General features: G+C 37.8%; 1 protein-coding gene across 4 annotated transcripts in view; it reads right to left on the bottom strand.

The window, feature by feature from the left end:
* Positions 1–11,317, bottom strand: part of PARP4 (poly(ADP-ribose) polymerase family member 4) — a 57,507-nt gene extending 46,190 nt beyond the window's left edge. For 2 of the 4 annotated variants that reach the window (XM_032219829.1, XM_032219830.1), the window contains exons 1-8: positions 11,192–11,317; positions 7,978–8,110; positions 5,957–6,131; positions 4,903–5,011; positions 3,281–3,359; positions 2,794–2,901; positions 1,375–1,524; positions 516–653 (exon numbers count right to left, since the gene is read on the bottom strand). In XM_032219829.1, coding sequence (XP_032075720.1) covers positions 516–653; positions 1,375–1,524; positions 2,794–2,901; positions 3,281–3,359; positions 4,903–5,011; positions 5,957–6,131; positions 7,978–8,109 — 891 coding nt within the window. In that variant the 5' untranslated portion in view covers position 8,110; positions 11,192–11,317. The remainder of the gene's footprint in view (positions 1–515; positions 654–1,374; positions 1,525–2,793; positions 2,902–3,280; positions 3,360–4,902; positions 5,012–5,956; positions 6,132–7,977; positions 8,111–11,191) is intronic. The other 2 variants (XM_032219827.1, XM_032219826.1) reach the window with 2 other exon arrangements.
* Between the last annotated feature and the right edge of the window lie 2,074 nt (positions 11,318–13,391).

Below are 13,391 nucleotides of genomic sequence, written 5' to 3'. Positions count from 1 at the left end.
TAATTTAGTAATTTTACATACTATAGTATGTGTGCTTTAATAAGGAACAGACAGATAATAATTTATGCATTTTTCATGACATATTAATCCCAACTGTGGGGAAACTTTTCACAACTTAAGAGATAAAAAAATACGTTTGCCTAACATTTCATTTCTGTTCAGGGAGGTCAAACTCAAGGCCCCTGAGCCGGATTAGGGGTGCTTAGATCTGGCCCGTGGAGCCGCCCTGGAAATAGAGAAGGACTGGCCTCAGGTGCCTCTGCCAGTGAAAATGGAGTTCGGGGAGGGGGGGCGCACATGGCAGGAGACCGTTGCAGCCAAAATGGAGCTCGGAAGTCCGTTTTCGCTGGCAGAATGCTTGGGCCACCATAGGTGTCCCAATACGAGTGACATCATGCTGGCCATGCCCACCCTGGCCCTCCGAGGTCAAACACAACCCTAATGCAGCCCTCAATGAAGCTGAGTTTGACACCCCTGCTCTATAAGAACTAATATTTTCAAGCAAAGTTGCATACATCATTGAGGCTGATTCTTGTTATGGGTTTATCTAGCAGACCATCCAGGTGTCCAACTGCTTCGGTCCAGATAAGTTCCACAAACCTACCAACTTCTTCAGACAAAACACTGGAACTGGCTGCATCTGCTATAAGCCTCTGCAAATAAAGAATTAGAACTAAGTTGCTAAAAAACAATCAGCAACAAAAGAAAGTTAAAAATAAAGCCAGTTCACTAATTAACAATGCAGGTATTGGTTGCATTCAGGGTAAATTACACAATATATTTAAAATATTAAAAAAATATGACAAAAATCCATTTATTTCTACTTTTAATTCTCAAATGCATTTTACAAATATGTTTAAAATTTCTGAAACAGAGCTAAACATAGCTTATCATTTTTTTAAAATATCTATTTTTATTTGCAGTATTAGTAAGGTACAACCCACAAGCATAATAGTGCCAGTGAGATATGCTGTTTATGGCTGAGGAACTGCTTGTGCTATGACACAAACCACTACATATAGAAGGGATGTGAAATGCTGTGGATCTGATTTCAAATGACAACCCTGTTGGATGTCACCTCTAAATTAATTAATTAATTGGATGTCACCTCTAAATTAATTAAACGAATAACTGAATAGCAGTGTCTTCTTGATGTGTTTCTTTTCCTTTCTGTGCGTGACTAGGAAGACACTGCTTTAGGATGACCTAGGCTAATTCTGGCAACTAAAAAGAAACAATTGCTATGAAAAAAAAACTATTTGCATTTTGCTTTACATAAAAAACCAGCACAATGAAATCTGAGCCTTGGAAATCTTTAAAGTCTTCCTCATTTCATGAAACCATTAAATAAGAAAGTTTAAAAAACATACTAACCTCTTGTAATTTTTCTGATGCTAAATATTCTGCTTGATATGGAAAGTCTTTTCTTAATTCAAAACCCATCTTCTTTAAATCTTGAATAGAAAGGGCATAGAGTCTTCTAGCTTCTTCAGAGGTCTTAGCTGGCATCAGTCGTTTTTGTTTCTAAAAAAAAAGGATGCTGTTAAAATTATTAATTTAAAAATCAGGGGGGAAAGTTCATAGAAGACCCACTTCCTCTTATGGCATTATGTAAAAGGATGTCATTTTGAAAGGAATGTGCCTGCTTCAAATCTGTGTTTCTAAACTTCTGTCACAGTTATGCACTTGAGAATAGTAATTCTCTTGACAAATCTAGTTATTGACACAGAATACTTATAACCTACAAGAAAGTAGCTGGGAAGTGGTGAGGTGTGGAGCAGCTAATACTAACGGCTTCTTAGCAAATGGGCGCCTGCACGACCACCTTCTCCAACCTGAATCATCTTGAACTATTAGGTAAGCAAAGAAGAAATTGCTCTCATTGTCCCATTACCAGGAATTGGTGGGAGCTGAAGAGATAAAGAAGTTTTATCATGGATGTTTTAATGTTTCTCTATGACATTAATCTGCCAAGAATCATTTAGATCAGGGGTGTCAAACTGGCGGCCCATGTGCCGGATGCATCACATGCAGGCCACGCCCACCCCAGCTCAAAAAAAGGGAAAAAAACCCATCACGGGGCGTCACATGACGGCAACAAGATGTGGCGAGTTTGACACCCATGATTTAGATGGTAAGACAGAAACAGAATGAATAGATAAATATTGGCTTGTCATAACAATGAGTGCTGCAGTTACTGCTTTAACCAAACCCCCCACTTCTGCAGAAACATTTTGTGGATAAAGGAAGTCGAATTGGTTCAAAAGTTGAACATTTTGCAGCTGGAGAAAATTGAAGTCAGATTATTATGACGAATTAAAGAAGCATAATTATAAACTGAAACACAAATTTACAATAATACCTAGGATCATTCAGCGTGGATTAGAGACCTACATGGATAAGGAGATGTTAGATATCCAGGATAGCTATAGAAAAGGTTGAGAAACACTGCTGATGCATGTTAGATAATTGAGAAAGGAGGAGAGGAGAGGAGAAGTAATTGATTATGGAAGGACCTTTGATTGTGTTGACCATGTCAAGCTATGAACTATCTTCAGAAAAATTGGAAGGCATGTTCAGGAAAAGAAGCCATGTAAAGGGCTACCTCTACTAGGATAACCAGTAATATGATTTTTTTTAAAAATATACTTAACTATATTAATAACTAAAACTACTAATCCTTTAAAGATAATAATAGAGCAATATAAAATTTTGATCTAAAACAATAAACATTCAATAGCATTCAAGATAATAAAAAAGCTAATACAAAAAAACTAATACATCCAAACTTACTGGGCGTCCTTCCAGCATGCTGTAATGTGCTCTTATACAAAATGGGTAACTGAATTCCTGCTGAAAGCACTGCATTTCAAGAACAACATATTCACCATGTGCTGTAATCTGAAAAAAAGGCATTATAATTAAATGTATTCGGTTACAGCAATACAAGTAAGGACAAAAATTAAACCAGAAATTAGTTTAACTTATTGATATATTAAATATATTAAGTTTAGTCAATATAGTTATTCCTAAATATTTATCGTTCTCCTTCTATTATATTAAGAATATTTAGTGGCAACTTTACAGAAATAACTAGAATAACTATTTTTAATGGCAAGCAAAAATCAGTGGCTTAATACATTTAAAATACATTTATAGATTGAAAATTATGCATGTATGGTTTGCTTTTGTGTTCCTGTACAAATAAACACATAACTTCTGTAAGTTATGTGTTTATGTGTACTTTATGTTAGGAAGGACATTAACAAAGAAAAATTACCTTTTCAAGGATGTCATATTTTGCAAGCTCAAACTCTTTAGGAAAAGATGGAACATATTCATCATTATCTGAATACCATCTGGAACAAAAGAAAATGTCGGATTCTTATTTATTGCTGAATATGGATAAGACCTTTGGAAATAATCAGAAGGCTAATGGAAATAATGAGGTGTAACATTTCCAAAGCCAATGACAGAGTGTTCTAGTGCTACTCTCCAAACTTGTGCTTTATGTTGTGAGGGTTAGATAGTGAAGTTGATTTTGTTCAGGCTCAACTGTGGTAAGCTTCCAATTTATGACTGGAGACACAAGAGATCTGCCAACCTGCGAAACGGGGCATTTTCTGCTGACCAAAGTTCACACCAATTCCAACTTCCAGGGTCTTTCGTTCTCTTCATTCTCCATAGCAATTAAGCTCCTAGACTTCCATGGTAATCCCGGTACACAGGTAGTCCTCGACTTATGACCACAATTGAGCCCAAAATTTATGTTGTTAAGTGAGACATTTGTTATGTGAATTTTTGCCCCAATTTACAACCTTTCTTGCCACAGTTGTTAAGTGAATTACGGCAGTTGTTAAGTTAGTAACATGGTTGTTAAGTGAATCTGGCTTCCCCATTGATTTTGCTTTTCAAAAGATTGTAAAAAGAGATCCCATGACCTTGGGACACAGCAATGGTCATAGGTATGAACCAGTCATCAAGCATCTGAATTTTGATCACATGATCATGGAGATGCTACAAAGGCTGTAAGTGTAGAAAAATGGTCATGAGTAACTTTTTTCAGTGTCATTGTAACTTTGAATGGTCACTAAATGAACTGTTGTAAGTTGAGGACCACCTGTAATAGGCTTTGTTTTGTAGCTAATTATCCACAGTTCTAAAAAACAGTCTGTTACAATAATAATTGTGATGCAAATCAAAGGGAGGGGGAGAAAGATCATAGTCATTTCTAACAATTTAACACTTCCTTATTGGTTATATTTTTGTGCATCTCCCAGAATTGTTCGGAATCAGGCAACACACAAGCTTAACAACAACGATAACAACATGGGGAAAGCTTTTTGGCTTTGGTCAGCTTATCAGAATACTCCCAATGGTTGACAGAGGATATTTAATTATCCAATTGGCACCCTCCATTATTTTACTTCAATATCCACAATCCCCAGTTAGCATGAAATCTAATATATCTTGAGAATACTGGGTACAATCATAAATATAACAAATATCCTAGTCTTGATCCCTTCCAGTTTGTACTAATCCTGCAGCACTACCATTTTTAAATATTCTGATAGCACTTACTACTGCTCTTTCATCCATTTTTAGACACTAATATTTAAACTTTATTTTGTTTTTACTCTAATAGTTTCAATATATTTCCATACAAATATCTAAAATACTCCTTCCAGCATTTCCTTATTTTTTGCAGCAAGCATTCTCTTAGATGTATTACATCATCAAATTAGTCTTACACTTTATATGGCCTTTTGCTGCTAAAAAAAGGTTAACAATAAACATACTAGAATATTCAGCATATAATGCACTGAATTCTTCTAACCTCAAAAGATTTCTCTGAAGAACAAGGTTTCATTTCAAAACAAACATGAAACATAAAGGAATTACCTTAGTTTTTCTAAGTTTCTGCTGTCATCCCATTTATGCTTGTGATTCTCTTCAGAAACATCTTTTTCCTTAGGGCTGTCATCGGCATTCTTTAAGGTCGTCTCCGTAACTATTTGTCATACAATATTTACTTTATATCTATTAGTTTGAACGAGTACATAAGAAATATAACCAGAAGATGCTCTAAAACCTTAGGAAGATGGATTACTGGGGCCAGTCTTAACATCTGGCAGAGTAAGGCAGCATTTCAGCCACAAAGCACACCAATATTTTCTCTGATGTAGTTATTTTGGACTTTTCATGCGAAGAATAGGGTGCTTATGATGCTGCTGTGATAGTGAAGGGTGCCTATATGATGTTTTGCTTCTTGTGGCAAAATGTCTTAGACCGGGAAGATTTTATTGAAATTCTAACTTCATAAGGTAAAGTTCCCCTCGCACATATGTGCTAGTCATTCCCGACTCTAGAGGCTGGTGCTCATCTCCATTTCAAAGCCGAAGAGCCAGCGCTGTCCGAAGACATCTCCGTGGTCATGTGGTTGGCATGACTAAACATCGAAGGCACACAGAATGCTTTTACCTTCCCACCAAAAGTGGTTCCTATTTTTCTACTTGCATTTTTATGTGCTTTTGAATTGCTAGGTTGGCAGAAGCTGGGACAAGTAACAGGAGCTCACTCCATTACATGGCACTAGGGATTCAAACCACCAAACTGCCAACCTTTCTGATCGACAAACTCAGCATCTTAGCCACTGAGCCACCACGTCCCTTCATATCCTCATATGAAGTAATGGAGAGAAGATTACCTACCTGCCATATAGTTCAGTACAGTAATGGTATTCTATTCTCTTCACTACCGGTTCAATAGCGGGAGCATGCATACCTGTGATGACGTCAGGGTGGGTGGGTGAAGCCTCACGCCGCCGCCACTACCAGTTTGCCCGAACCGCTGTGAACCGGCAGCATATCACTTCTGGTTCAGTACTTTTAGATTACTGGTATAGATGGAAATTCTTTTAAATGAAATGCATCTAATTCAAACAAAGCTTCCTTACCTGTTTCACAGGGCACCGTTTGGGATAGCTCATAGTTCTCACATTGTAGAAGTCTTCTTTCTTCAATGGAATCCCATATGAAATCAACATTTACCATAGGCAGCTCATATTTCTGGATGGCTTTGAGATGGGTGGGGCTAAGTGCATCAACATCTTCAGTGACAACATGAGTGCACTAAAATTACATTAAAACCAAATTATCACATGGAGCATAACCCTTACTGACCCATTATTCTACAAAACCAGGTTCCACATGTTATTTTAAACAATTGGACGTACTTTTAACATACTTTCTTTCTCACTAATGATCTGTTTAATAATTTACAGGATTTTTAATGCATCTCTTTATCTGTCTGTTTCTTAGAAGTAAATTCCCCCTTTGAAGGTTTTTTACCAAAGTATTCAGGTGATTCACCTTTGTTTTCTCCTCCCCAGTCTTGGGACAAATTTATTTATCCAAAAACACAGGTTTTAAATTGCAGCTTTTCTAATAGATGTCCTTATTTAAAAATCAAAACACACGTTCATGTGTATCAAAACAGCTGATTCATAGCGTCAATAACTTTTTTTAAAAGACTTTTCTCATAACAGGTAGAATACAAAGAGATTTTACATTTCCTATGGAACTCTTACAAAAATTCAAATTTCTTCATTTCTGTAACAGTAAATCATGTGGTGTGCTATTATACCAGAACAGGCTGAGTTCTGTTTTCCCTTGCTGCCTACAATTTTAGATACTGCAGCCTTGACATCCCGGAAAAAGTAAGTTGTTGTCTGTGACATAAAATCCACTCTATAACATATAAAAGACACGGGGCCTAAACTAAATCAGTCATAATTAGCATTCATTGAAGTAATTTTTTCCCTGTTTATCCAACTGTGTTTCATTCTATACTGAAACTCTTTTCTTGAATTTGCTGCTCTCCCTACCACAGATGCAAGGCCTAACTGTGGGTTAGACAGCATCACCACCAGATGGATTTGTAACTGGCTGACCAACCGCACTCAACATGTAGTCCTCAATGGAACTGCATCTACATGGAGGGAAGTATGCACTGGAATACCCCAAGGCTCTGTTTTAGGCCCAGTACACTTCAACATCTTCATCAATGATCTGGATGAGGGGATAAAAGGGGAACTCATCAAATTTGCAGATGACACCAAGCTGGCAGAAATAGCCAACACTCCAGAAGATAGGCTCAAGATACAGAAGGATCTTGACAAACTTGAACATTGGACACTATCTAATAAAATGCAATTTAATGGTGAAAAAAATAAGGTTCTATATTTAGGCAAGAAAAACAAAATGCACAGGCACAGTGGTACCTTGCTCAATAGTAGTAACTGTGAGAGGGATCTTGGAGTCCTAGTGGACAACCATTTAAATAGGAGCCAGCCATGTGCAGCAGCTGCCAAAACAGCCAACACAGTTCTAGGCTGCATAAACAGAGGGGTAGAATCAAGATCACATGAAGTGTTAATACCACTTTATAATGCCTTGGTAAGGCCACACTTGGAATACTGCATTCAGTTTTGGTTGCCACGATGTAAAAAAGATGTGGAGACTCTAGAAAGAGTGCAGAGAAGAGCAACAAAGATGATTAGGGGACTGGAGGCTAAAACATATGAGGAACGGTTGCAGGAAATGGGTATGTCTAGTTTAATGAAAAGAAGGACTAGAGGGGACATGATAACAGTGTTCCAATATCTCAGGGGTTACCACAAAGAAAAGAGAGTCAAACTATTCTCCAAGGCACCTGAGGGCAGAACAAGAAGCAATGGGTGGAAACTAATCAAGGAGAGAAGCAACTTAGAACTGAGGAGAAATTTCCTGACAGTTAGAACAATTAATCAGTTGAACAGCTTGCCTCCAGAAGTTGTGAGTGCCCCAACACTGGAAGATGTTGTATAGCCATTTGTCTTAAACGGTATAGAGTTTCCTGCCTAGGTAGGGGGTTGGACTAAAAGACCTCCAAGGTCCCTTCCAACTCTGCTATTGTATTGTATTGTATTAAACATACCTCTTGATTTAATCCAAATGCAATCTGCCCACCATTTTCCTTAATCGAAGTCTTCAGTCTGTTCTTTTCTAGAATTGTTAACTTTTTGATTCTCAGAAAGAATGTACAGCCAGCAAAAATTGCAATTGTCATCCTGCAAAGCAAATTTCAAATCAGAATAGTTCCAGCAAGGTTTTTTTTTTAAATTACTTTGGGCCATGGTGACTTTGATTTGCAATGCTAATCTGAGTGAGCATGCCCAGGAAAGGAAAGCTTCAATATCTACTCAATACATGTTTACAATATGGCTGGCTTCACGATCAGCATTAGTTACAGTCAATGACCCAGAATGCATGAAACATATATATAAATAAAATAAACATCTGATTTCAAGTTCAACCAGATGCATAACATGTTTGCAACAACAGCTACAATGTTACATAATGAATAGAAATGGTGATTGAGCAAAATTTGGTTATCCTTCTGAACATTAGTAAAAATTAAAATAGACTATAGGAGTCCTCAACTTACACCTGTTCATTTAGTGACCGTTCAAAGTTATATCAGCCCTGAAAAAAGTGACATGATCATTTTTCACACTTAGGATGGTTACAGCATCCCTATGTTCACATGATTTACATTCGGATGCTTGACAACTGGTTCACGTTTATGACGGTTGCAGTGTCCTGGAGGCATGTGATCCCCTGCGCATGTGTACACGACCCCCTCCCCCAAAAGGCTCTGGAGGCTTTCCTGAAGCCTGGGGAAGGTGAAAGTGGCATCCCCCCTCCCCCTCCCTGGAGGCCTTCTGTAAGCCAGAAACGGATCATTCCCGAACATCCGGCTGGCCAGTTGGGGCCATTTTTTTGCCCTCCCCAACCTTTGGAACTTTCCTGAAGCCTGGGGAGGGCGAAAACCATCTCCCCCGGCCCTCCAGATGAGTGAAAAATCAGCTGGCCGGCACACACACACGCTGGAGCTGACAGCTGGTGTGCCCCCAAATATGGCGCCAGCCAGGTGACCACATGCCATAGGTTCCCCCATCACGGGCCTAGACTGTTATCATGGTTTGGTGTTCTTTTTATAGCTTTATAGTTTTACTTTTCAGATTCTATTGTTATATAATGATTTGTATCTTACTAGCAGGTGGGAGGAATAAATGAATGAATTGATCCCATTTCCAGAGAGTTAAAGAATAAATTTAACATAACAACAACAGTAAAAGAACAAAAGAAAATGCGAAAGTACATTAAAATATAGAGTCAAGATGGCTCAGTGGTTAGAGTGCAGTACTGCCAGCTATTTCAGCTGACTGCTAACTGCAGTTCAGCAGTTCCAATCTCACCAGGCTCAAGGTTCACTCAGCCTTCCATCCTTCCGAGGTGGGTAAAATGAGGACCCAGATTGTTGGGGGCAACATGGTGACTCTCTAAAACACTTAGAGAGGGGCTGTAAAAGCACTATGAAGCGGTATATAATCTAAGTGCTATTGCTAAAATAGAGGTTTGGCTTACACCCTGGGATAAATTAGGATATCATTAACAACAACAAATCTGAACAAGACAATGAGTTATATAATGCGGGTTTCCCTCCCAGCTTTGTGTCATATATGAATCCAACAGAAAAGCTTTAGAAACTTTTGAGGGAAATTAAACAAAATTAGATTGTTCAATTTCTACAGTAGATAATATTCCCTTCCCAATATTGCTACTTAAAAAACAACTATTTCTAATATGTCTGTGTCAATTTTAGTTCCAATGTCCACTAAAGCAGTTTATATGCAAATTTGAAATCTAAATTACTGAAATATCTATGCACTGAGTTATTGGGGGGGAAAGCAGTTTAAAACATTCTACAGTCCAGAAGAGAATGTCTAACAAGTTAAGCAATCTGTATTAGTTAGCAACAATATCAATCTGAAATCCAGTACATTTCAACAGTGCACTAAAATAATTTCAAGAGTCATTTAAAATCTGATTAATAAGAGCAAACATTACACACCTTAGGACAAAGTTCCATAAGTGCATTCTCCCATCTTTAGAATTCAGTTATTGGTCAGATTTTCAAATCTCTAAGTTTCTTTGGCACAATGCCTAGAGGGCCAATCACTACTAATTCTAGTGTCACTTATTTTGAGTAATCATACTATATTATTTCTGAAACCAAATCCTATCTACTCAGAAGAATGAATGGAAGACTGCACTTTAAGGTAAATGTGTATCTTTAGGATTGCTACCAGAAGGAGAAAAAACTATAGATAAAAATATCCCAGATTTCACTTTAAGGAACATTTTAAGTAATACTATGAAACACTATATGGTTTAATTTGGTCCAGCTCAATGTTTTGTTAGCATACAAAATACTATCATGTTACCATACCTGTGCCAATAACTAAAGTACTTAAGGGGAGGAAGAAAGGGAAAGTGGATGTTTCACTAACACTTAACAGTGTTTTTCACACACAATGAAGCCCTCAGCCAAACTTAATTTAGTGTCATTTTGTAAAAAAATTTTTTTGTGGGCTGTGTAAGCATATACAATAGAACAGTTCAAAGCTCATTATAACATTATTACACATTTATGTTAACTAAAGTTATACAAAAATTAGTGTTATGCAAAAACAGGTATTCTAATTTAATTATTGAAAAAGGCTACAGTGGATTAATACAAACATAAAAATACATAATATTCTAGAGGCAAAATAAATGTTGCCCCTAGAGGAATTCATTTTATGTTTTGTGGTTCATAATTAAATATATTTGTTGCAGTGACACTGCAGTATGTATAGTATGTTTTTCAATGTAGGTAACAGGCATGAATATTATTTAGTATACTAAAGATGTGCATCTTAATCAGAATATGAATGAAATTCATGTTTGTTTTATTTATGATTCACATGGGTCAAATAGGGAGAGTTTCTAGCAACTAACTAGAAGAAAAACCAACACAATCCGAAAGGGAACAAGATCCTTTCACCATATGTAGTGTTGTTCCCAGTCTTAATTAGTTCCTTTAACGCCCATAAATCATGCATCCATTGTGCATTAACTTTCCCCTGCCTGGTACTGTAAAATTGCTGCTTATCATTCCACTATTGAAGACACAGTTACAGTAGCAAAATTATCAAACAAAACAACACGTTTCAGCCAATTATGAGACTCAGTTAAAATACCGTTCCTCTTATCGGGATTCATCTGAAAATCCAAACCACGGTGGGATTTAAAAATCTACTTGCCTGCTGGCTGCTTTATTCCAATTTCGTAGCAGAGACTTCCTGGTTCCTTATACCTCAAGGGAAGTTCAAACCAAGTTTCCAAAGGGAGGGCGCTGGTTCACTCAGCTTTACGGAAGCGAAGCCACCAATAAAATTGTTCCAGGCGAATCAACAACAAACCGGGGGGGGGGGGTGCGGCCTCTCATGGATATTTCATTTTTCCTATCCTGTAAAGCCTGGGGGGGGGGGGGGGGGGGACGGGACGGACGGACGGAAACTTATGGCAAAATTAACACATTTGTCAGATCATTCATTCTCTGATAATTTTATCCTTAATTAGCTGCATTAATGGAAGCTAATTTGTTGCGAGACTGTTTAGTAGAAGAGAAAAATGCAAGTTAAAAATAGTCCACGAGAATTTCCTAAAATGATGTGCATTTAGCTCTTCAAGAGCAAACCCTAAAAAATCTGGATGAATCATCTGGCTTAATTTTTAGACTTCTTGATTACTACTACTACTACTACTACTACTACTACTACTACTACTACTTCATCATCATCATCATCATCATGATCTACTACGTCTACTACTACTACATCTACTTCTTCTCCAGTCTCCTCCTCCTCCTCTTTGGATATCTTACATTTTAATGAAAGCATTAGTCTACAATGAAGATTTACCAATAGTAAAATACTTCATACAAGTGACACATTACTCTGATAATTTTCACATGTTCTGGATTTGTATGATACACAGATCTACAAAAACCATCTAAGTTTACTTCAAACAATACCATAAGGTGAAATGCAGCTGGTTACATTTGTGGTACTCTGTAGAGTATACTCCAACATAGCCATAGTATTAAATTGAATTTTGTTCGGTTGAAAGAAATGTCCTTCTGGGTTCGACTCCAAGTGGGGAAAAAGACACCGGAGACATGGAGGCTGCTTGGAAAGATGGTTTATTGTTGGACAGGACCACATGGCTTGAGTCCTGAACATAAAAAGTGATCACATGCTTCAATGTTGGTGAAGAAGAAGAGAAGGGCTGAAGGAGGGGCTTGCTAGGCTTTTTATACCCTGTTTAGTCCCACCTCTCTGTTTCCTGTTCCTGTGTAAGAAATGTATTCTGATTGGTTGTCAGACTCCCATGGGGCCGTGCAGGGGCTACTCTCTAGGCTGTGATGAGTTCTCAGATTCCTTGTGGTCAGTTGAGTAAAGTTCCAACATTATCATGCCTTTACTCCCCTCCCCCCTGGGGCTGCAGTGGAGTAGTCTTTATTATGTAAAGTGGACTAGCCTGGCCCATTAACAGTGGGAATGGGCAGGAAGCTACAGGCAACTATTCTGTCTTTTAAAACATGTTTCTTTCTCCTCACATCCAGAGAAATATTCTGCCTTTTCAATATTTCCTAGGATATTTCATTTTTCTGGGAGAGGGCTGGATGATAACTTCCCACAGTTCAATCTGTGAAAAATCTCCCAGGGGGAATATTAAGAACAATAACAATATTCTGACAATATTACAAATAATTGATTGTTTGTATTAAGGTACCATTTTGAACAGATTTCAAAGATTAGAATTTCCAGTTCTAAATTGAAAATATCCAGATAACCAAGAGATTGCAGCAAAGAAAACTCTGCTGCCATCTAATGATTCTCTGGAGTTTTTTTCATATATATATATTTTATTATGTTTTCATTCTATACAATCACATATTTACTGTGCTTGATCAGGGCATATAACATTGAGTAATAAACACGGCCTTCACTTATATAGAAAATGCCCTCTACAATACAAACCCAATATACCACCTTGGCCCACCATACACCCTCTTTCAACCCCCTCCAACTTTCATTCTTCCTTCTCACACACCCCTCTACGCCTACTTCCCCTCCCCTTCTTTCTAACCCTAACCCTATCACTCCCTCTAATCCATTCCCTCCCTCCCTTCTCCTCCTCCTCTCTCTCACCCTCTCCACCCTCCTTCTTCTTTCACTCGACTCTTTCCTTCGGTATATTTCTATTACCTTCCAGTATATTCGGTTTGTTCTATTTTCGCACTAACATTGAAAAGCCACAGTATACAAATGCAATCATGGAATTTAACACATATTGTATTTCCCCCCTCCCCCCTCCCCCTAAATCCCCACCTCCCTTCCCTCCCCCCGACTTCCCAAAGACCATACGTGGTATAACTTTTGGACAATCACAGTCTAA

Source organism: Thamnophis elegans, chromosome 6 (genome assembly GCF_009769535.1).
Source record: "Thamnophis elegans isolate rThaEle1 chromosome 6, rThaEle1.pri, whole genome shotgun sequence".
NCBI classification, from domain to species: Eukaryota; Metazoa; Chordata; class Lepidosauria; order Squamata; family Colubridae; genus Thamnophis; species Thamnophis elegans.
The sequence above is the reverse complement of the archived record's forward strand: the minus strand, read 5'-3'. Positions and strand labels throughout refer to the sequence as shown.